General features: G+C 38.4%; 1 protein-coding gene across 15 annotated transcripts in view; it reads right to left on the bottom strand.

The window, feature by feature from the left end:
- Nucleotides 1-8,859: 8,859 nt before the first annotated feature.
- st3gal4 (ST3 beta-galactoside alpha-2,3-sialyltransferase 4) overlaps nt 8,860-25,951 on the bottom strand; it is a 45,513-nt gene continuing 28,421 nt past the window's right edge. For 9 of the 15 annotated variants that reach the window (XM_079466045.1, XM_079466041.1, XM_079466043.1 and 6 more), the window contains 7 exons: nt 23,931-24,028; nt 23,628-23,691; nt 17,617-17,712; nt 15,473-15,662; nt 15,235-15,372; nt 9,757-9,909; nt 8,860-9,678 (listed from right to left, as the gene is read on the bottom strand). In XM_079466045.1, coding sequence (XP_079322171.1) covers nt 9,592-9,678; nt 9,757-9,909; nt 15,235-15,372; nt 15,473-15,662; nt 17,617-17,712; nt 23,628-23,691; nt 23,931-24,028 — 826 coding nt within the window. In that variant the 3' untranslated portion in view covers nt 8,860-9,591. Of the gene's footprint in view, nt 9,679-9,756; nt 9,910-15,234; nt 15,373-15,472; nt 15,663-17,616; nt 17,716-23,627; nt 23,692-23,930; nt 24,029-25,951 lie in introns of all 15 variants that reach the window. The other 6 variants (XM_079466049.1, XM_079466050.1, XM_079466048.1 and 3 more) reach the window with 1 other exon arrangement.

Below are 25,951 nucleotides of genomic sequence, written 5' to 3'. Positions count from 1 at the left end.
AGGTTTATTATTTAGATTTTATTTATTTAGCATTTTTGCAAGTAAATGTAAGAATATTACAAATTAAATATCTATGTAGTCTCAAACTAGCCCTTACTTGACCACATATACCAAACAATATTAATACCCAACAATCTCTAAATTTTTGAGAAAGAAAGAGAGATCAGTCATTGTCAGAATGAGCTCCTGAAAAACCTATTAAAGATTAAGCCAAAAAGTAAGACTACAGCCACAAACAAGGAAAAGCAAGCAAGAAATATCTTTGATTCATGTAAAGACTGGTTTTACTTTGAGAAAATGCTTTTTTGATACAAGAGAAGACCAGATGCTGTGGATTAGCAGTCGGCTATCTGAAAAGTTACTGTATATTAAGGATGTTTTTCATGGTACTACAGCTAAAACAAGACAGCTCATCACACAATTGTTTATCTTCAGCTTCTGAACAGTATGTTGAGCTCTTTTTGGCTTACAACATAACACAAACTGTATATTTGATTAAACCCGTCACTACAAGCTAACAGCTTAAAGCAGCAGCAGTCTGGTCACGGTCACCATGGCAACCCGAGCAGTCAGAGTGCAGTGTGTTGTCCAGAGAACTGTAAAAGTGTAGGCTACAGGCCAGAAAGCACATAGACAAATCTCTCAGAGAAAATCCTGATGTTCTCTATGCGGACTACATTCAATTCAATGGGGAAAAAGATTACATCTACACTACTAGGATTAAAGGTGTCATGAATTAAGAAATACATTTTAACCTGAGCTTTTATTTTTTTTTTTTTAAATATGTCGCAATGGTTACCAGTTTTTGTCTGTGAGTTTAAAATAAACTGCTGATACGCGATGTGTTGTACACTCGGAAGGCTGCATCACACAGCGCTCTTTTGCAGTGTTGCATTGTTCATTATTAATAAGCGCTTTTATGCTTGTTGTTTGGTCTTAGAACAAAAACGCTCAGCACTTATGTCTTAATAAATTGTCAGTCACAGATTTTGAAATTAAATAAACTTATTTAGCATTTTAAGGTTTGTTTTCGACTTGTCTTTATTAGCTTATTTGTCACCTTCGCAAAGGGCTTAGGGCTCTCGAGAGCGGCTTGCCCTGTTGCCCTGTGTGCAAACGTGAGGACTTCTTTCATTGTTATTTTAATTTAGAGTGACCAAGCAACAGACATGCAACAGATTGTGCAGCGCCTGGTTTTGGAAGAATCCTTCGGATTCTGATATTAGGAATGAGTGGTTGAAGTGTATTTTTAAAGACGTTCCAGTTCACGTGGGTGAAACATTGAGCATTTGTTCACTTCATTTCACCGTGGAGTTCTTTGTAAACAAGACACATGTCAATGCTGGATTTGCAGAGAGATGAATCAGCAATGATGTGCTGTCAATATTAAATCTGACTGGAATCTTATGCGAGTGAAAAATATATGTAGGATACGTCACTATTGCTTGGTTAAAATCAGGAAAAATAAAGTGATCTCTATTTAACCTATATGTCTAACCAAGTTTACAGAAGGCTCCAACTAAGCACGTAGCTTGTCAAACAGACACACAGAAATGTACATCAGATGGCACACTGCTGTCTTTTGGAACTGTTATCCAATCATAGCAGTGGACCTCCAAGTCTTCAATGCAACCTGCCCATAAAAAGGTGTGTTTCTTGAGCCAGCCTTAAAACCTGGGTAGAAAATATAATATAATTATTTATTAATTTAGTTGTTTTTGAATGAAAAAAACATGTGAAATTCATATAGTAGACCTCAGACAACAGCATAAAATAAGAAAAAAAGCCAGGTCTTGTCACCTTTAATGTTCTTCACATCCTGATCACCGATTGAGAGACACTTTAGCCTTACTAGAACTGGACTTCACTGAATTTAAAGAACACATCCAAACTCTCAGACATAAACAACCCAAACACTTACTGTACATACAAGAGATTAAACATAAACTCCAACAGTTGAGAAAAGACTCCAGCTCCTCCATCACTGAGCTCACAAAAGCTCTACAAGAACTAAAAGATGAAAACCAAGCTATCCGTTCAGATATGTGCAAACTAGAGGGAGATGCAAAGAGAAAAGAAGAATATTTCTCCTGAAAATAATAATCCTCAGGATTGTACAGGTCCTACTACTTTGCAGACTTCACTGACAATTCAAACTACACAAACAAAGACAGCACGTCTACCACAACCACAGAGATGCCTGCAGAATAAGAGGAATTGACCCTCGAAACCTCAAAAAGACCAACATTATGGTCTTTCAGAAAATGCCCAGATGTCAGGAACACAAATATCAGTTTGCAACACCACCCTAGAATACACGATGCAATCAGGGAGTATCAGTATGGAAGTAAATGCTCAAAGATAAAGCTCAACGAGTTATGTATGCCATTAGGAAAAAAATCAAAAATATTGATTTCCCCATTAGAATATGGTGTAAAATCTTTGACGGTATAATACAGCCCATAGGGCTGTCTACAAGTGCAGTCTGGGGTCCACTCAGTGAGCAGAGCTACACTAGATGGGAGAAAAATCCCACAGAAACAGATTATTCACATAGGTAAAAATGTACTAATTTAATGATGATACAACAAAGCTGTTAGGGGATGAACAGAATATTCGGATTCTAAAAAGGATTTCATTGGACGAATAAAAATTGAGAGAGAGAGAGAGAGAGAGAGAGAGAGAGAGAGAGAGAGAGAGAGAGAGAGAGAGAGAGAGAGAGAGAGAGAGAGAGAGAGAGAGAGAGAGAGAGAGAGAGAGAGAGAGAGAGAGAGAGAGAGTTGTAGATTAAAAAAGGAATTAAACAGGTCTGACATAATACAGCAGTGTTATCTATTGTGTCTAACCACAGAAAAATAGCAGATTTTGTTATAAACTTGTTTCTCAGGCTGCTGGTTATTGAATGTGAGATGATCTGTGTCTGGGGAATGAAGTTGTCACAGGCAGGACTATCCCTCTCTGCCAGATTCACAATTTTCTGTTTTCCACAGTCATACTGTATATTCCATTTCTCTCCCTCTCCTATAATTCAATTTTCTAACACTCATCAGAATATGTTGTGGATATATTTAGGAGGATTGACAAAAATGCAATATAATAAACATAATCATGTCTTTAGAGTTGCATTTCGATCTACATACACTGCTGGTCCCCTTACATGGAATGACTAAACGGAAAAACTGCTCTATAGAGCGCATTTCGTAAATGCGTTATCTCGTTCGGCAAAGAACTGAAGATGTTACGACATCTCAGCCCCGTGTCAGCAACCGTAGTGCTTTGAAAGGGGGGTGGAGTGAGACGTTAGTTGCAATTGGCAACCTCACCACTAGATGCTGCTAAAATCTCCACATTTCTCCTTTAGAAAGAAAACAGTTGCAGAGAATTATAAAACAAGTAGGTGGAATATATGTAGCTGAAAGCCAAATACTTCAGACCATAGACAAAGTTTCAGTACGGAAAAGCTTTGAGAAAATCCAATATTTGTACTGATGCATCAAACAGCGAGGTCCACATACGCAGTTAGCCACAGGCTTGTTTTATTCTGGTACATACAGAATCTATACCAAATGCTATATGAGTTCACAAGCATTGATTTGCATTACCTTCCTGAACACCTAGAAAATATTCCATATGTCATTTATTATTCAGCCTTGCAGAATGGATAAGTCCTGCCTGCTTACAATGGAGTGGAATTCAAAAGGATGTAGATCTTTCTAAATCAATATCCTGGAATCTCTTAGTAAGAGGTGGATTTTCATAATAGATGGCACTTGTGTGTTGGACAGTGAGCGTCTGTCTATATATTTGAGTGTAAATTAGACCAGGAGCTTAGGGATTCTAAATGCAGCTGTTTCTCTGTGTATCTTCTCCCCAGAGTCATCTTCATGCCCTGAGAGGCCCTGATGCTCTCGCTGTCCCCTCTGCTATCCAACAAACCTCTTGAGCTCTTGTTCCTGGAACTTCAATCCCAAACTAAATGAATTATGGAATCTTTATCGGAAAAATTGAAGGAATGGATGCTGTAGATAGACACACAGATAGGCTATCACTGAAGTTTCTGTGTTTGGTTAAATATAAAATGTAATGTCAGATCCTACCGAGTACACATTCTGTCCTCCATGACATTTGCTAATTTTTTCTATTGTTCTAGTTGATCCAACGCTATAAAGTACATTATGAGAAACTGAGATCTGTCAGAAGTGTTGGTTTACTGACAGCGACCTGTTTTTCATTGTTATATCAAGTTTTGGAAGAATAAGTTGAAAGAGTTGATGTTCTCATGCAAACGTCCTTTTCGAGCTTTGATCTTCCATATCACAAGGCAAACTTAAAGGTCCAGTGTATGAAATTTTGCAACATCAAGGGGTGAGGTTGAGAACTGCAACCATTGAAGCTCTACGGTGGCTGACACAGGATAAATATGTCGTCCCGTTCTCGTTTATTTACCGAAGGAGATAACATATTTACGAAACATGCTATAGAGCAGTTTGTCCGTTGAGGGCTGTTTTATCCCTTATGTTTCTTGACGGCACGTTTTATTGTGTTTATTAAGGGGCATTTCTGATGACACACTGGACCTTTAAAGGACAACACAACCTGTAAAATTATACCTTTCAGAAAGCTAAAAAGAGCTTGGCATTACCAATGCACTCGATAAAACATGATCAACAAACAACCCTCGCATAAAGTATGATTCCTGCCTTCTGCCTTTGCCAAGTTTTTATCCAAAAGTCACATCACAACAATACAGGAATACTATAAACAGTAACAGTTTCAAATTGTAATACCATGATAATCTACCAAAGGGTGCTTCAGATTACACTGTAGTATTACAATGGTGCTGTCTAATAAAGACACAGTAATACTATGGTTCTTTTTTAGAGCATGTGTGTTAGCACAATGATCTTACGGAACTCTCTTAATTACACACTCATTGAACTCATGTGCACTTACAGCATGTGTTTAGCAATAGGACATCTGTCTTGTTATGGGATCACCCGCTGTTCTCTCGCGGTTCACGCAGTCACAAGTGCAGCATTGCAGCAAAGCATTGGCAGTGCAATGACAGAGACGCCAAGCCTGGCATCATCAGCACCAATCCATTTACTGTAAATATTTAGCGCTGAGGCTGCCGTGTTTGGCCACACACAAGGAGCTTCAAGGAACCTGCTACGGATCACACGCTAAAGAGAACTGACTGTATTTACATCTCTGACTTCCTCATGACCTGAAAAGCAAAGCAAATAATATTAAGACTTCACTACTTTGTTGGATAACAAATCATACGTGCACTTTTAATAAATGTGCCTTTTATGCAAAATAGTGTTATTGTTTCTGTCTGGGGTCAATTTGACGGAAGGGAGGAGTTACTGATAAAGTGTGTACGTAAAAAGCTGCATTTTATAATACAGCTACAATCATATTAACATTATGAAGGACATTTGATGAATTTATGTGTGGAAACATGTCTAAACCTGGATGTTTGGAATCGAATGGTTCTCATGGTTAAATGGTTCTGTTCGCTTTCACATGGTAACATTTCAAAATGGACCATCAGTTCTGGTGCACCATTGACTACAAGCGTAGTTTTTTTTTCTATGGTAGTGATGCCTATTAACTGTGTGTTAACAAACATTCTTCCAAACATCTTTCTTTGTGTTCCGCACCATAAGAAAATATATATCGCTTTGGAATAACTTCTGTTTGAGCCAATAATAACAGAATTTGCACTGTTTCACTGATCTTTGAGACATGTGCACTAAATATAGTGTATACGTCTGCAATATGATGTGTTTTGTTTGTTCGACCATATTTTCAGAACACACACTGCTGTTTTTCACCCAATGTACAACATTAACCATCATACAAACTGGTGCATTGGTCTTTTGGGTCGGATTGCCTTCAAACCTCAAGCAATGCACTTCTGAGTTTATTTACAAGGGGGGCGAGACCACCTCCTTTATTCAATCGCAGAACCATTTTTTATGCATTTTTATTGCATTTGAAAACCTTGCAGTCAAATGAAGTCAAGGGGAAATGACAATATGATATTTGATTATAAAAATACTTTCAAAATACATGCTCCCTACACAACGTAGTGAGGTTTGAATTTTAATGCGCAATAATGCCCTACATTTACCGTAGCGCATCAAGTAAGATAATGTACTGTAAGCACAAGAAATACGTGTGTTTATGCTTGTCTGTGTGTGTACAGTGGCGATTTTGTGTAACTGAAGAATGTCATTTAAATGCTGTGTACTGAACAAAGACATGAGGGCATCCGTCTGAAAAGTGGGGTTCTGCGTCTCAGAACAGTCACTGAAGTCACACTAAATAATGATAAACAAACCAATGAGGGGCTGAAAGGAGACGCGTCATCAAGTGGGAGGGGCCCGCTGTACACTCGTGCAGCCTGCATGACTGAGATATGCGATGGAGGTCTGAGATAAACAGACCTAACAGAACACCACCATCTGAGGTCAATGATGATTGTTGACACATAGACACAGTGTGTCTGACTCTAGAGCAGGGAAAGCCCTGTGCAAACCTACCAGCATGAGACGTGTCAAAATGAACGATGTACACAATGTATTTAGGACAAGATAAGCGTGCTGTAAAAGGCGTGCTGCTAGTAAAGGTGCTGTAAGCGGTCTCAGCTAGTTTGCTACCTGTGTTAGTTAAAGAATTAGTCTGTCTGTGAAACCTTTAGGTAGGAAGTGTGACGTTTTCTTTTTATAATCTCACAAACCTTCATTTTAATGATAACATGCAACATAAAAAATAAGTCTGGCTGATATCAGGAGCAGAATGTCTGCACATAGCGTTGACTTCATTTACCTCTTTCACGAAAAGTTAAATCTCCGTGATCGTACCCGCACAATATCTGCAGTCGGTGGGAAGGTTCATCACACAGAGAGAAAGAAAAAGAGCAGTTCAGGCTACCTCAAGAGTGTGGGTGATATGATCTCAGCACGGCATTCATTATTTCTGCTCAACAATGTCTTTGCATAGAAAGGATGCCTTCAGAATTCAAGAGCTCTTCTTGGCAAGCTATCAAAGAATTAAAGGGCAAAAGTGTTTGGACATATTTGATTCGGATTTAGATTTTAAAGTTTAGCTGTGTAAATAAGACAGAGAGCTGCTTTTAAATCCACCGCACTGAAATCTTCTGCATCTGAGTCAAAAATAACACGCGTGAATCATGATGATGCAGCAAATACTGCGGCTTACTGTACAGTTAAAATATTGACTATTCACTACACTTCCCCTGATTTAACAATGATCTCTCACATTTGGAAATTATTGATGAAAGACAGATATTGCTAGAAGGGGACTTTCTGCAGAATATCTATTTCTGTATTGAATTTTTAGCATACAATACGGACACAAAATGTATATGCACACGGCCTCTACAGACGTTTATGAACACAGAGTCCCATTGACCACTTGCACTGACCTTACTTACGGTTGTCAACGAAACACGTCTTCTTTGGTTGCGTAATACAGTGTTGCATAACAGAAGATAGGATGACCAATCAGGTATGACAAAGGGATAATGAAACCGTCGCTGTTCACACAGTCCGGCCTGTGAAGACGGCAGTTACGCACGAGCACAACTTTGTTTCGCTATAAACCAGCTGCTTTGCACGTGGTCACCCATCCATACAGAGAGAAATTACAGTTGAAGTTTCCGGCTACACAGAAATGAAAGTGAAGTCAGTGTGACCAGATGACCGGAGTGCTCATTCTGCCTAGTGTCAGCAAGACCTCAGCTATAGGATATCTGGACCATAATATTTCATACAAAATACTCGACTAAGAGTCTCATTAATGCCTAGTTCAGATTTTTTTTGTGGGTGAATTACGAGTAAGGATTTTGTATTGAGTTGTAGGTATCCATTTACAAATATTTTTTTACATATCTTAATGGTTTATTGTGATCCTCCCTCAGGCTGTCGTAGGAAAGGATGTAGGACGCCCGGGAGGATGTGTGATGTAAATACGGAAGTGAGAGTGTGTGTGTAATGGTGAAGCAGGAATAAAGCGAGACCTCAGTTCTACACGATTGTCAGTTCATTTGTTTATGTTACATGACATAATGTGTATATATTAAAATCTGCAATTGTTTCCTTATACTTTTCTAAACAGACATTCACATCTTTTTTAAAGACACGTAAAACATCTAAAAGCAATATCAGTCTTTTACAGTCTTCCTCTCTAAATATTCTTATTGCCATTAAATTCTACTACTAGCCTACTACTACTAGTGTTGTCGTGTCGCGAGACTGGTCTCCAGACCATTTTGTGATGTTCTTGGTCTTGTCTCGACTGTCTTTGGTCTCAGTCTTGTCTCAGACTTGGTCTCGGGATTTTATATCAAGACCACAGCTGAGGGAATTACACTAAATTGCTGGTGTATTGTCTGATTTATGTGTTCACATCATTCATGTGATCGGATGTAAAACTTCTGGCTTTAAAAGCATTCACCACTTGTTCCTAATTTGATTCTTCTGTTACTTTTGTCACTCTTGCTGCTGGTAAGAGTAAAATGGGGGATTGTATTAAAGAAATCGGTCAACAAAATGAAAATATATAAATGCCCACAATATCCAAGATGTGATTACAAAAAAAGCTACTTTTATGAGATTTTTATTTTTTATTTTATAAATTCTTCGGTCTGGTCTCGGTTTTGGTGGTCTTGACTACAACACTAACTACTACTTACTGTATAATAATAATAATAATAATACATTTGATCAGCATTTTTTTTTATTAGGTTGCAATCCTTAACATTTGTCTCTCTAGCGTCATCTCAGTTAGAAACATAAAATCGCAGTTTTACTTTTTTGAAAACATTAGCATTGTTTTTGTTTTTAATAATAAGCATTAAAGTACAATACACCGGAGCTCATAGGCAAAACAGAAATCAGGCTTTTGTCATTATTACAGACTGCTTATTCTGGCACATAAAAACACTCTGTGCCGTCTGACGCCACTCCAGATGTTCTAAATCCAAAAGAGAATCTGAAACAATTCCCATATAGCCAAAAGTGATAATAAGGCCATCATGTACATAGGTTGTGCTTCAGTAGGCAGACATAAACAGAGTAGACCATTCTTCCACTGTGACGTGTGAAAGGTACTGCAACAGGATTGCTTTATAACAGATCTGCAGATATCTGTGCTGCTTAAAGTAGAAAGGAGGCCTTATTTTTAGCATAAAACAACATTTTACTTTATTTAATCATTAAAACGTTCCGAAAATATCCAGTGGTGATATAAAGACAATAAGAGATAAAGAATCAATTATACACATCTAATGTTAGACAGAAAACTTGGTAATTCTGTAGAAATACAGAAATCTCACACAGCTCTGCAGTTTGTGAGCGAAAACGAGCTAAACACTTTAGACCAATTTAGGAAATGAAAACGTGATCCTGTGTGTTTCTGTGGCTTACATGCAGTCCAGTTTTGTGTCTTGTACAAAGAGATGGTTTGTATTATGGTGTATCTACACATTTTCATGTACACGTGAATTCTAAAAAAAGTACTAAAAAGCAGTTTTGTTTCAGATGTTTGTTAGCATTTGTGCTAAGAATGCAGAAGATGTGAAATGACCCCTTTCTCTTCCAGTCTCTTAAGAACACGTGCCTCTAGGTTCAGATCATGGACGGAATTCTGCAACAACCAACATGAGAGTACATAAGACATAAAAACTCAGCTTTCTTTTCATTACATGAACACTTTAAAACCAACCTTCATGGATTTCATTGTGTCCTGTCCATAGTAGTGGACTGCCTGTTGCATTTTTTTGTTTTCCGGATATCCGAATCCAGCCAGATGGACGACATCACAGTAGTGAAGTGCCACAAACACTGCCAGAATACCAGTGGTGGGATGAACAAGCTTCTGAGAGAACAACAAAAACAAAGGTGGTGCATGTTGGGAAAAGTCTATTCATTAGCGTCTGTTCTCCTGCAGGGGGCAGTTGTGTTCTTTCACAGAAAACACCAAAATGAACATTCTGTTACTTGCTATAAAGGCAAAATAAATAAGTTCATATGACAATGCTACATGAATGATTTGCTATATACCAACTCTTCTGAAACCATTTTATACTTTTGAGTGATGAAAAGATGAAGTTGCTCTCAAATGATGAAAACTGGAAGCCAATAACATCAACAGCTATTATTTCTAAAGTATCTTGCGTTCAAAAGTCATGATATATACTACAATGGGTGCCCTTGTCGTTTCAAACATGTATGAAAAGAAAATATTTTTATGAGAAAATATATTTTTTAAATGTTGGTAACCAAACAGCGCTACCCATTGACTTGCATTGGTTTTGTGCCCATACAATAGAAGTCAATGGGGACCACCGTTGTTCGTTTACCACAACGGTATTCTTCCAAATAACTTCTTTTGTGTTCTGCAAAACACAAAAAGTCATGAAAGAAAGTCATGTTGAAATGACTTGAGGGTCATGAGGGTGAGTAAATGATGACTAAATTCTATTGTTGGGTGAACTAACCCTCTTAACACACACTTAGTATGCTGTGCTCAAAGCACTGCAGTCAAGCCCTTAAAACATGTTTGCTGGAAATAATTGTCAATGGTCAGTTGTTGGGTGGAAATTTAACAAATAGCAGGGGAGAGCAATAAATGCTGGTCGTTTAAGTTGTGTCTTTATCTCTCTCCAGTGGTTCCAAGTCATTAGCTTTTCTGAATGGCTCCATGATTTTGCAGCTACGGAGCTGTACAGCATTACCCTGGACACATGCACAGAGTATATTTCCACATAGAAAAGTCTCAGCATATGGTGAAACATTTACCAACAATAAGACCTTTAACAAGAGAATTCATCCTTCATTACTTCCTAATACTCGGAATTAACTTTCCCTTCCAAATGTGCCATCAGCACCACAACTGCCCTTGTGCTTAAACCCTGGTATTAATGTGTTAACCATAAACCCTAAACAATGCTAATTTACTACTATTATAAAATTAGTCATCAGTCATTCGGTTTTGAACAAACAGATATGAATGCTTCACCAACCAAATATTTTTGTGTATGACAACGCACCCTTAGCAACGTATACAAAACATTCTGTAGTTGTTAACAGTGAATCAGGGACTTTTTTTTTCAGCGGATGGAAGGCTGTAATTTTTCAACCCGCAACTTTAATGCCCTGAGACGCCAGAACATCGCTGTGGTTACCAGTGTCAATCAGAAAATTCAATTCAATTCAATTCAATTTTATTTATATAGCGCCTTTCACAATTTGCATTGTTCCAAAGCAGCTTTACAGGGCCCCCAAGAAAGGGTAAAACACACTACATGGTGTTTTATATAATAAATCCAATTATTCTAGTAAATAATATCTAATGTCAGCATCTCCTGGTGGTTTATTTAGCATATTTTGCATTAAGTGAATGCTTGGCTGAAAAGATGTGTCTTTAATCTAGATTTAAATTTGGCGAGTGTGTCTGATCCTCGAATAATATCAGGAAGGCTATTCCAGAGTTTAGGTGCTACGTATGAGAAAGCTCGACCCCCTCTGGTGGATTTAGTTATTCTAGGTATTATCAAAAGTCCTGCGTTTTGAGATCTTAGAGAGCGTGATGGGTTGTAGTGTGATTGAAGCTCTGTTAGGTAGGTAGGGGCTAAACCCTTTAAGGCTTTATAAGTGATTAAAAGAACTTTAAAGTCAATACGATACTTAATGGGTAGCCAGTGAAGGGTTGATAACATTGGGGTTATGTGATCGTATTTTCTGGACCTGGTTAGAACTCTGGCAGCTGCGTTCTGAACTAACTGTAGTTTGTTTATTGATGATGCAGGACAACCACTTAGTAGCGCATTACAGAAGTCAAGTCTTGAGGTCATAAATGCATGAATAAGCTTCTCCGCGTCAGCAACTCACAGAATATTTCGTAACTTGGCAACATTTCTTAGGTGGAAAAAGGCTGTTTTTGTGACATTTGAGATGTGATTTCGAAATGACAGGCCTAGATCTTATAACGCCTAGATAACGCATAGATCTTTTACAGTATTAGTTGGAGTAACAGTACATCCTTCAACTTGTAGTTTATAATCAGAAATATTTGGTTTGCGTGTCTTTGGTCCGATAAGTAATATTTCTGTTTTATTAGAATTTAGAAGAAGGAAATTACAGGTCATCCAATGTTTTATATCTTCAATGCACTCTGCCAATTTGGATAGCTGGGAGGAATCATCTGGTCTTGATGAGATATATAGCTGAGTATCATCTGCATAGCAATGGAAGCTAATTCCATGTTTTCTAATAATGTTTCCAAGGGGAAGCATGTATATGGAGAACACCACGGGTCCCAGAACCGATCCCTGAGGTAATCCATAAATTACTTGCGTTAAATGGGATGATTCCCCATTTAAATGGACAAATTGATGTCTGTCTGACAAGTAAGATCTAAACCATTCTAGTGCCTGTCCCTTAATACCGGTATAGTTGTGTAAGCGATCTAGAAGTATGTTATGGTCTACGGTATCGAACGCAGCACTAAGGTCAAGCAGGACCAGGAGTGAGATGTTGCCTTTATCTGATGCTATAAGCAGGTCGTTTGTAATTTTAACGAGCGCAGTTTCAGTGCTATGATACGATCTAAAGCCTGACTGAAATTTTTTGTGCATGTTGTTATTTTGTAAGAAAGAGCACAACTGAGTGCACACTACTTTTTCTAGTATTTTAGACAGGTATGGGAGATTTGAAATCGGTCTATAGTTTCCTAGTTCATTTGGATCTAAGTTTGGTTTCTTGATCAGAGGCTTAATGACGGCCATCTTAAAGGGTCCTGGGACATGGCCTAGATTAATTGACGAGTTAATAATGTTATAAATGGGCTCAATTGCAACAGGTAGTAGCTCTTTTAATAATTTAGTTGGTATGGGGTCTAGTAAGCAAGTTGTAGGTTTAGAAGTTGCGATAAGTTGAATTAAATCTTCCTGTTGAAAAACATTGTGAAACAGTTTAACTTTGTGGCAGAAAAAAACAGCCTTGTGTAACTTATTGCTTTCAAATTCAAGTGTGCTAATAGTATACTTCTTAAAAATCTGATACTTTCCATGCACTTCTCAGAAATATCCTTAAAAAACAATTAAATATACCTTACATAGTAGGAAAATGCTGATTTGCCTAGTACTTCAAACCTACTAAAAACCAAAATAAAATGATTAAAGGTGTAAAGAAATGTATATATGGAACTCATTATCAGTATATAGATCATTATAACCACAAGTTCACTTGTTGCATAGTTGTCTGGTTCTGCCACATCTTGTCAGTTTTGTTCTTGGGGCAGGATCATGACAGTACCAAGTGTTGTGCGGAGAGAAACACATTATTGTCGGTCACGACATAATGTGCTTACTCTCTGGTCTCGTCTTTGGCCCCGCCCCTCTCGTCTCTTCGTTAGCTCTCATTCAGTGTTTCATTACCTACACCTGCCCCTTGTTAATTATCCTTTGTTAGTCTCCCATATAATGCCCTTGTGTCCGCTGTCCTGTGCTTGTTTGTTTTGCTATATTGCCATGTGCGATGCTGTTTAGTCCTGTCGTGGGCCTCTAGCTTACTCAGTAATTAGTCTAGTCCAGTCAGTTTATTGTCCTTTTTCCCCCAGAACATTGTTGTTCCCCCTCCCATGTATTTTATTTTTAGTGTCACCCCAACCCATTTATTAATATTGCCTGTTTGCCTTTGTTAATTTTTACAATGTGCTGATGTTTTTTGTCTGTTTCCCAGTCTGTAGTGTCTTGTTAGTGGTGCTCCCTTAGAGGAGGCCAGTGGGCGTCCTTTTAAGCGAAGGGTACTGTCATGGTTCTGCCACATCTTGTCAGGTTTTTCTAGACTTTGGGCAGGATCATGACCGTGCCAAGTGTTTTGTGTGGAGAGAAACACATTGTTGTTAGCTCTTCTTCAATGTTAAATTACCATCACTTGCCCCTTGTTAATTATCCTTTGTTAGTCTGTCATATAATGCCCTTGTGTCCGCTGTTTTGTTCTCTTTCGTTTTGCTTTATTGCCATGTTCGATGCTGTTTAGTCCTGTCGTGTTCCTCTAGCTTCAGTCAGTCATTATTCTTTGTCAATGGTTGTTTTAGTCAAGTAAGTTTATTCTTCCTGTTGAGTTTCGTGTTAATTTCCTTCTGTGTTGTTTTACCCCTCGTGGATCTTGTTTTGTGTTTTCTAAATCATTGTTTCTCCCACACCTACAGGCTGCGCTTGGGTTCTGTCCTTCCATATCGTGCCAGTAGTTGCCTTACAAACAAAATATAGTAAGCACTTGTACTTTACTCATAGTGCACTGTTACACTTAAAGTATGCTTAAATACTATTTCACATTTAATATTTATTATATTTTTATTACAAGCAAAACCCTGAATAAACTAAAAAGTGGGCTCTGTGAGCATGCTCAACAAAAAAAGGCAAAAATATGAGTAGGAGTGTGCCTCACACACATACAAGACACAGGAGGAAATAAGACAAGTGTTTTTCTCTGAGTTTTAGCGACACTGTCAAAGTTTCCATCTGTCACACTTTGTCTTCTTCATTCTCAAAGTGACCAAAGTTTGTTTGTGGGGAGGAAGTGCAGAATAGTTTCAGCTCTTCTTCTGTTTCCTGTCTGTTACATGCCTTAGAGAGCTTGTACAAGGAATAAACAGACACACTTATCTAAACTCTATCTTCACAAGCCTCGTTTGGTTTATTATGAAATTTACTTCTGTCACAGATTCACTAGAATTACAGAGTAACAAGTTCAATAATATGAAGGAAGGAGGCGGGAACCGGCGAACGTACAACATCTTTAATTAAATAAACAAACAATAAAACAAACTAAAATTTTCGGCAGCTCCCTCGCGGTCTACTGCCGGTCATACAAACATAACACAACATACAGTCCAACCGCTCGTCCTCTTATGCTCCCAATCTCCTCCGTGATACAAGACCGCGTACAGCTGACGTTTGTTATCAATCACGCACCGGCCTCGAATCCCGGCTCGCGTCCCACCTACCTCACTACATACAGATAATGCGCCACATACAAAAATGTAATCTCTGACGTCCAGGGATGACAAACAAAGTCATTTGGGATTTTGGCAGCTTGAAATATTGTGGACAAAAGCCAGACCAAGTGTGTTGCCAGACCAAAGAATATTAAGCATCACATTCTCCAGGAGCTTGGCCACATGTGGTGTTCTCACCTGTTGTCGGCGTGGGATCAAGGGAATTTTAAGAAGGTTGCTGGCTGTTAGACGAAGGAAATATGGATCCAGCACACGGATCTGACTGGCTCTGCCGAGCCAAATCTGAGGAGGAGGCTTCCAAAAACCCTTTTGGTCCTAAATCAAGCACAGAGATCTCAGTGTCTCATGTTTATTGGTCAGCACAGTAGTACTGGATGAGGCATGTGTGAACCACAAGCAGTGAAACTTTGCTCACCCTCTTTTCATTATATAAGATCTCTTTGAGCCAGCGGAGGTCCTGCTGTTTGAATGGAACCAGGACCAGCAGGGTGTCTGGATCATTGTGTATCTCAGGGTTATAAGATGCTGATTCAGGGTAAAACAGACGCAGGGTGGTCTTGTTTCCTACATCCTCCTCAAAGCCTCTAACTGGGGCATCGTTCAGCCTGAGAGAAATTATACAGATTAGATGAGCAAATAGAGGAAGGTCAAAGGTCAAGAGTTGAGCATATTGACATTTCTACCTTAAAATTAAAAATGTGCATCAATTCTGTTTGGAACAGGGTTTCTTAAATAAAATAAGACGTTAATTGCGTATAACATATAAAGGTCCAGTGTGTAATTTTTAAGAGGATATACTGACAAAAATATAATAAATATAACTGTCTTCAGGTGAGTAAAGACCTTGCATAATGAAGCGTTGTGTTTTTATTATCTTAGAATGAGTTATTTCTATCTACATACACTGTGGTTCCACTAACATGGAATTCACCATGTTGTTTCTACAGTAGCCCTGTAAGTGTCACTTAAATCTCCACATTGCTCCCCTAATATTTATTTATTTGACTTAGAACATGTACATTTGATCAAAGTCATGAACTGTGACTTATCATGAGGGGTTATAAAAAATGTTTGTCAGCCGAACCCTTTTTACCTAAATGAATTACTTGAAGTAATTATGGTTTTAAGTAAATATTTTAATAAAGGAATGGCACATTTCCATGTGTAACTTAAATTGTTATTATAAAACATTACAACAAATGATCAAATGTCATACTATTAAAATGTACAGTATAAATTACATACGTATCACATAAGCCTTTGTTCCTTTTAATTATAATTTTCAATAGGCTATCATTTTTAAATATTAAAACAGGGTTTTTTAAATGTCTGATTGTTCTACGTATAAGCTTTTTACATTTACATACACAAACCTGTGACCTTTCTTTGCAATTACATTTTTTTAATGGTAACAACCTCCATATACACTGGTAGACATACCACTTCACAAACCGTCACAAACCATTTTTGACAGCACGCTTAATAATGCTCCTTTATACGTCAATACTCAGAATGTGCAAATAAAGCAGATGAAATAATAATATAAATCAAGAGTGTCATATGGGCAGGAAGTTACTTAACGGTTATGCACATGCACATAAATAAATAATGTGGACTCATGCACTGTGTTTCAGATGAATCATTAAAAGAGCTCAAGCTAAACTTACCAGACTTTAAACTATTTATACCTCTAAACAAAGATGTGATGTAATTAGTCGGTTTTGTATTTGGATTTAAATCACTTGCTATGATTTTCAGTGAGAGCTTTACAATTAATGAATTTTCCATGGGCCTCCTGGCTATTTTAAATGGACCCCTTGAGTACGTGGACCCTAACTTAAAAACAAATAATGGCTACACGGTGGGTAATGAATTACCAAATAATTGACGATGGAAAACTTAAATCTTACATGCAACAAATTATAAAGCATCAGCGACTCAAAGATGTTTTAGAAAAGAATACAACATTACTATAAAAACGGTAAGGCAACAAGGGTAAGGTAAGGTAAGGTAAAGCTCAACCTCTTCTTATCTCTACTGACAGAACACAGACGACCACCCCCATGTGACATTTGCTTTTTCAAGGGATTTATTAATTGAGACAGAAACAGTCTTCTTTACACAATGAGATTAGAGAAAAGCAGCTGATCTCGGTTAATGGGGACATTGAACCAGGATTTGTAACTCTACACAAATGTCCTCTCCTCCTCCACTGTGATAAGGACTGAGTAGGAGGACATTATGGAAAAAATTACTAGGCCAAATTTTACCGTTTGTTAGAGCATAGGAGAAACAAAATGGCATTTGTTCATTCCAAAGCTTTAAACCGATTGAGCAACCGTAGCCAAGCAGAGCCCTAATAACAGAAGTTATTATGCATTGAGGTTATTACTTGCCACCCAACACATCTGCAATACACTAGAATTTGAAGTACAAGCCAAACTAATGTAAGAGTTTAATCTCAAACCTGAAGTGAAGCGTAATATAAACCACAGACTTTGAGAAGGAACGTGAAAAGAAATGGTGGGAATGTTGTCGAAGAGAATTGAAGGTCTGCACCTGATTACCACGTCGTATTTGTTGATGATCTCCCCCAGTGAGCTGTTTTTAACTGAAAAGCCGTTCCCCATGACTACACACGTCCTGCACTCTAAACTGCTGATACAAAAAACAGTTATGATACAAGAAACAGTTATAACAGTTATGGTCTGTGGATAAGTTTGTTGAAAAACACATATATGTGAAACCACACTCAAAAAATGCATATGCTACTGTAAACGAGTTTGATGATTTTTAGCAGAAGTTGAGTAAAAAGTGTTATACAGTTTGTCTATGTGCTAGGGGTGTGACGAGACACTTGAAATGGTTTTCGGTTCATTTAACTAGGTTGATTTTGTTCATATCTAAACCAAATAATGGGTTACGCTCTTCAAAATGAAGATGCAGTCCTATCACTCTAAAAATGGATGTTCATTTCAACACATTGTTTCTGTTATGTTTAACACATGACATGTTATTTTGACCACATTTTGTGTTGGTTTGTGATGTTTTAAATGTAATACATTACATGTTGTCCCCATGGGCGTAAATCTCATTTAACAGTAGGGGGGACAATATACATTACATTTCTCAAGAGCAATTTTTGAACGGGACACAAATTATCCAGTCAAAAAATCGTCAAGTTTCAGTCAACTGAATGTTTAGCTCAGTGCTCAAATTGAATCAAGTCTTCTGTGGTTCCCCACCATAAGACTTTTTTTTGGTGGGGGTAAGTCTCATAATATACAATTTATACAAAATACACAATATATTTCATCATAATATGCATAACTATATCCAATTTATTAAAAACAGGCTTACATAAAGGAACAGGCTTCTTTTACTGTATTTTGGATCAAATCAATCCAGGCTTGCTGAACAGAAATGACTTTTGAACAGTGGTGTACATCCAACAGAATAATTCTAGCATTAATAACCTATGTAGTATTTACTATTTTCCCTAACTGAACTATTTACACGTTATTATTACACATGATAATAATGTTTGTTCGGAAAGACTTTAAATGCAAGAAACGATTTTTTTAGCTATTAAAAATATGAATTTTGACAAGACTGGCTGTTAGTCTGTGTGTTAGTGTTGTGGGGATTTTTCAACGATTTCAGTGCAGTTAACATAGTTACGGCAAGGGACGGTTATGAGCAAGTCTGTCAGTCAGCAGACCAGTCAACCGTTTCAGGCCAAAAGTCTGCTTTATTCAGGAAATAACTGGCTATCAATATGTCACTCATAGCTATTTCAAGAGCATTTATATGCCAATGTAATTCCCGAAAATTGCCAGCGTTTATGTGGCTGTTGGTCTTGGCAGCATGAAAAACAAGTTATCACATTCTGAATGGATTATATATAGAAACCGCACAAGGTGCACTCCTTTTATAATTACTAGAAAGCTGTCACTCATCTTCATCGAGATCTCTAGCACCCCAGAACCAGGCCTAATAATAATTTACGCAAGGAATACAAAAGCCCCGACATGGAGTTGATAAGTATAGTGGAAAGATTCTCCATATTTTAGCTGAAGTTAGCTCCACCTGAGCAACACCAATCAAACAGTCATGTCAACGATGTCCTGCGGTCTTTAGACGTGGGGCGAGACTGTCATGATTCCGCTATCATGTCATGTTTATTCTTGGTCTTGCAGCGGAGTCATGGCATAGCCTTAGGTTTTGTGTGAGAAAGACATGGTTTTGTTTTGATTCTGACATGCCATGTGCTTTCTCGTGTCTCGTCAGTGTTTCACGCCATTTTGTCTCGTTAGCCTTCCCATTAGTGTTTCATTACCTTCACCTGCCCCTTAGTAATTATCCTGTGTTTGTTCCCCTATTTAATGCCCTCTTGTCTATTGTCTTGTGCTCGTTCGTTGTACTTGTATGCCTATACTGGTTACCTTGTCATTGAAGCCTTGTCTAGTGTCCTTGAAGCCTTGTCCTGTAATATACTTAAGTTTATTCTAGTCTTTGTGAGTGTTCGTTTAGTCTTGGTATTTTGTAGTTAGTGTTCTTGTCAAGTGTCTTTAGTTCTTATCAGTTTATCGTGTCCCCTGTTCTTGTTTTGTTACCCCATCGTGGGTGTTTGCTTTCTGTTTTTGTATATTAAAATCCTGTTACCCCTTATCCCCGCTGCCTGTGCTTGGGTTCTTCATTCACGTTCCTGACAGAGACATGGCAACTAGCCCAAACACAACGTTATACAAGTTATAGTAAATAATGAATTCACGAAATGTACCATATCCATAGCGTGAATTTAATCACATTTATCATTTTTACTCAAATGAAAATATCTGAGGGACCCCTAAGTTTTTTTTTTACTTCTTATGGGAGTGCCGGATTATCTTAAAGTTTTTACTCTTTTACTCTATGCTAATAGTCAATATCTTTCGTGTGCAGCTGCTTGTAAAAAGTGCTTTATAAATAAAGAATTGACTTGACTTGAATGTCCGGCTTACCAACTAAAGGTTCTGTAAAAAAGGTGAGCCCATACCCATGTCGCGGAAAAGCCAATCAAACGCCTTGGACAGTGGTACACCACAGACCATAAAGACGCCTAACAACCTAACAACAGCGATAGGAGATGCAAAGGCAGCCCTCAGACACAAGGAATAAGGACATTGTGGGACAAGTTCAACATGGCAGAGGGGTCTTGGTTTGGCATCAACCACACCCACCTGGCGAAGAGTGACAAAGGAACAGCGTCTCCTGGTAGTGGAAGAGGCTCGACGTCAAGAAGAAGCAAGTACATGTGCCAGAGTGGTCTCTCAAGCCCAGCAAGGCCATTGGATGAGGTGGGAAGGTATTGAACGGCGAAAAATCACTTGGAGTTAGCTGTGAAGCATGGAAACAAGTTTTATCATAAAAGCTAAATATGATGCCCTCACCAACAAATCTGCATTTCTGGAGTGGACAGGATCCAGCATGCCACCAATGTGCAGCTCCAGCAAACCTTAAACATATTCTTGTGAGTTGTAAGAAGAGCTTGACACGGGAGAAACACATGGCACCACAATCAAGAACTAAAGTGCTTGGCTGCAGCGGTAAAGACCAAGAGAGTGGCAGCAAATGCCATCCCCCAAACCCCTAGGCTAACTCGTTAAAAAGACAACCCTTTATTCGGGAGGGGTTAGGGTCAAACCCTTATCCCCATATTCACGTCTGCTGAGTATAGCCAGGGATTTGGAAATGCAAGTTTACTATACCTTGGGAAGAGGCCCTTAACGAAGCATTTGAAGAAAGAATCTCCAGTATACCAACTTGGCAGCGTAGGCTGAAGATCGGGGATGGACAGCGAAAGTGTTCTCGGTGGAAGTGGGCTGCAGGGGCTTTGTTTCCAATTCCACTACAAGGCTGCTTAAGGAAGGGGAGATCAGAGGACAGGCCCAACGGACGGTAGTCAAAGATCTGAGAGAAGCAGCCACTGGCTGTGATTGAAACCGAAGGACACATTATGGGCTGCCAAATGACGACATAATAAAACAGTATTGTGTGTTGGAATGTTACGCCATACGGAACCAGGGGAACTCAAGTTTGACGGTGCCAGTGAGACTAGAACAGCCTTAGCCAACAGGTTGGCGCATATGGTTGCGTTGATTTTGGTATTTTATCATAATGTTATGCAATACGGAACCCAGGCCACTGAGCATGAATCAACGGTGCCAGTGGGGGTATAACAGCCTTAGCCAGCAGGTTGGTGCGTATGGTTGCATTGATTTTGGTAAAGTGTTTTAATCTTATGCCATACAGGAACGGGGGCATGCAATAACGGTGTGGGAAGTCGTGTGAAGACCTGAAGGTTGCCAGTTTTTATTCTCAGGGCCGGTGGGTAACGACTGAGGACTGAACCCATGAGCAAGGCACCTTATCCTACTTGCTCACCTGGTGCTGCAGTGATAGCCCACTACTAAGGGTGCATGCATGTTCTGTCGGCTGTCAGAATGTTTCGAAGCCTCGTCACAATACTGTGTTCTGTCCAATTGTCCAACCTTTTCAACCATTTTCCGTCCATAGAGCAAAAATTTATTTAATCTAAACCACATCAACTAAATAAACAAATAGGATGATTTTACAAAAACCCTATCAGATTGTCGTAGCAGTATCAAATTAACCGTTATGATGATTTTACCAACAGTGACTGATTGCAGAACAGTAGAATCGTATGTCACAGCAGCAGTCTCATGCCGGAAGTGGGCGGGGTCACAATCTCAGATTGGAAATAAACGAAAGTAGTGAGAAGTAAAGGAATGTCATGGTGAAGAAAGGGTACACGGTAAGAAGTCGTTTTTTTGTGGTTAATCGATTGTTATTGGATTATCTGACGCTGAATGAGGACGACCAGAAACAATTGAGTTATGTTTAATTTTTTATTATTATTGTTAATTGTGTGCCTTCTGTGCTATAACTTTTGTTTGATTTTGTAATGTTGGTTTATGATGTGTACTGTATAGCACATGGTAATATGTACAATAAAAAATGGTTAATACTTAAATGATCGTTAAGGAAACATTTAGTTTAACTAAATCAATTAAAATGTTCTATTGCTCAAATTCTTCTTTTTGCGTTGCACTTATTTTAATTTATACTGTTCATCTTTTAAGACACACAACAAAAATGTTAATAATCTTTAGATTTTAGCTGTAAGGATACATTTACCAGACTGTAATTTCTCAGAAGATGATGGATGTATGGAGTAAACAGGAAAATCATGTTTGTCTTTCATCAGTCTGCATTAGCAAGTGTTATTAGGTACAGCTTGTCCACTTGGTATGGTAATCTCTAGGTAAAATCCAAATCATAGATAGTGTATATTTTGTACGAACTGCTACAAAGATTATTAGACTTAAGGACTACCCTAGTATTCAAGCTCTGTACGAGCTATGTAACTTACATTGAACAAGGCAAAATTATTTTAAATGACCCGTCTCATGTACAGTACTTCACTCTTGTTGTGAACTCTTACCCTCTGGAAGAAGATTCAGAACATCTTGTTACAAACTTAAACATATTTAGGAACTCCTTTGTTCCAACATCAACCAGACTGCTGAACATGGACCATCTATTTTTATGAGTATGTCTTATCAGGTGTATATCTATTGTGTGTATGTTTCTAATGTTTTATTGTATCAGGTCAGAGTCAAAACACAACGTTTTAGTGATTGAAGTCAACTGCAAGTATATTTCATTCATTTCATTATTAACATTTAAAAGAATGTTTTTAAATGCACAACTCAAAAAGTCAACTCAAGTCAAGTCAGCTTTACTTATATAGCGCTTTTTAAAATTTGCATTGTTAAAAAGCAGTTGTACAAGAAAACCTTGACTATAAGCAAAACATATAAGGTTATGCAAGTCAAAACGCAGGTCAAATATCAGACAGACTATAAATTCCTATATGCAGCGTTAATTAAAAAAAACGTAATTAGAAAAAAATTCTACAAAGTGGGTAAAACTTTATTATACTGTGTCATACTAAATAGGTAGTTATGCAGGAACTAATGCAGAACAAATGTTTAGTGCTGCATTAACACTGTAGTCAGTACTGATAACTAATAAGGAAGAAATATAAATGATCAGTGGGTAACAGCGTCCAGTATTTAAGGTAAGTTAATTAGTTACTTATTATTTATTTAATATTTGGATAAATGTAAGCAACTGAGATTTGACTACCATAGTAGAAAAACATATTGTATATTTTTGTTGTTCAGTTAAAAACAGAAGAAGATATTTTAAAGAATTTAGGAAAACAAACAGTTCTGGGGCACCTTTGACTACCATTTTTTGAATACCCTAGAAATCTCAGTTGCAAACATTCTTCTAAATATATTTCTTTGTGATCATCAGAACTAAGATGTTAATACAGGTTTGGAACAACTTGAGGTTGAGTAAATCATGGTAGAATTTTCATTTTTGGGTGAACTATCCATTTAAATATGCATGGCGCAGAGCAGACTAAACCATGTCCTGTTGTAGTAGTTTGCACATGGTTTGATTTTGAGACTAAATGCGGCCCAGCTTCACTTTACCTCTCAATGTTTGCTGGCATTGAGTAGCTGGTGACTACTGCCAAGACCTTCAGAAGCAGGAGCTCTGCAGAGAGAGCAAAGACAATGTGTACAAATATAAATGTAGCAACAATGTGGAATAACTCCATGAAAAAAAGCATTTGAAACCTACTAGTTTCTGCATTAAAAGCAGAAAATTATAAAAATCGTTGTTAGGTTAACTGCAGTGATGTGAGCCAGATTTAACATGAGCATAAGTTTAATGACTTTGTTTGACCGTTGTATTGAAAAAGTAAAAATGATAATAACAAAAGCTATACATACCACTGCCTTTAATACCATAGGGCAGAGAGTGAGTGGACAGATGTTGCCTCCAAAAGAAATCCTCCAGCTTCAGAAAGAGCTCTGGATGTCTGCTGGTACTGTTGCAAAAGAAAGGACGGATAGCTTAAAATACAAACACTGAGACAAATGCAAAAAATGGCAAATGATACAGTGCATGAAAAGACATTTGACTTAATGTGTGATCTAGGTTTACGTCTGTCATTTCAGTAGGCCTTGTAGGACACTAATTTGGCTAAACTGCAGTGTTGTCTTTGCATAAAGTTCAAAAGGTGGAGCTTCTTGAAATGTTGGAGTTAACATGTAACTCACTCAACAGAGCTGAAGTGCTGCAGAGCAGCTCGAAATCATTACACGCAGACGTGTTTGCTTAACTGCCTTACCAGGTTTCAACTCACTTTCACTGGCAGTGAGTTGAAAGTGTCCATTTTCATTAAGTGCCCTCTTTTTCTCCTGTTACACCACTGACAACAGCTGGAGGACAAATGTTGATAGAAATTGATTGAAAATGTTAGCTTTTAAAACTGAGTTCTTCTTTTTAAGTAGCCCAGACTGTTCTTCATTCTTTTCTGTTCAAGGCTTTCCTGTGGCTCAGTGGTTATAGCATCATGCTAAGGCCTTGGGTTCGATCCTAGGGGATTGCAAATACTCAGATACAGTGTATAGTATAATGCAATGTAAGTCCCTTTGGATAAAAGCGTCTGCCAAATGCATAAATGTAAATGTAATTCTCAGCACTTTTATGTCTCAAGGGTTGTACTAACAGATTTCATACGCAAGTGCAAGATGACTCATCAAAATTTCCCCCAGAAGAGAGAGACTGTATGTAACATCCACCTGGAGAAACACTAGGCTTCTAAGTTCCACACCCTCACTGCCTTGTTCGACCTCACGTGCCTCGCCACAGCCGGTACTCACAGATCAGGACTACACCTAAGCCATTATCAGTTTATTTTAGACAGAACCTTCGCTCTCTCTCCCCTAGCACTGCCAAAGTGACATCCTAAATATTGACACTGCCGCCAACACTTTATGCTCAACACTTACATCCCGTCTAGATAACCTCTGTCCTCTGTCCTTCAGACAAACTCGAGCCACCCCCTCCTGCCCTTGGTTGTATGAAATCCTCTGTGAACAAAGGGGTACACTCAGGCCTGCTGAAAGGAAATGGCGCAAGACTTCTAATCTCAGTGCCAGCAGGTCATGACTGAAGGGCCCTTGAGCAAGGCACCTTACCCCTGATTGCTCTGCAGTAATGTGCCACTGTATAAAAAAAAACTACTTGTAAGTCGCTTTGGATAAAAGCGTCTGCCAAATGAATAAATGTAAATGAAATCATATTTCTATAACACCAAGGTGAGCAATGCACCTAACACTCAGCAGCTTTTCAAGACATTCATCTCTTTTCTTTGCCCATCTTGTCCTCCACCCACTTCATCTTTGACTACGGAGGACTGCACTGTATTTTTCACTGAAAAACCATCATCCATCAGCAAACAATTCTCAGCACCTCAGACCTCGGTACACACTACCCTCACTTCAAACATTGAACGCTCCTCTTTCGCCTCAGTGAATGACACTGAAGTCACCAGACTTCTCTCCAGCCGCCCTGCCATCAAACAGGCCCAGGTCACGCCCAAAATTCACATTGGACCCCTCTACTACCGACAGTTACAGACCTGTCTCTCTCCTCCCGTTTATTACAAAAACACTTGAAAGGGCAGTTTTCAACCAGGCATTTTCCTACCTATCCCTGAATAAACTACTGGATGACAAGCAGTCTGGCTTTAAAACAAACCACTCCACTGAGACTGCACTACTATCTGTCACGAAAGCACTGTGGCTAGCCAAAGCGGAGTCTAAATCCTCTGTCATCATTCTGCTAGACCTATCTGCAGCATTCAACACTGTTAATCACCAGATACTGCTGTAAATCCTGTCATCTTTGGGAATCTCAGGCATTCCCACCACATCATCACTGTGGTCCCTCTGGGATCAGTGCT

Source organism: Barbatula barbatula (genome assembly GCF_947034865.1).
Source record: "Barbatula barbatula genome assembly, chromosome: 10".
In the NCBI taxonomy this organism is placed as follows: Eukaryota; Metazoa; Chordata; class Actinopteri; order Cypriniformes; family Nemacheilidae; genus Barbatula; species Barbatula barbatula.
Note: the sequence above shows the minus strand (reverse complement) of the source record. Positions and strands in the feature narration are given on the sequence as shown.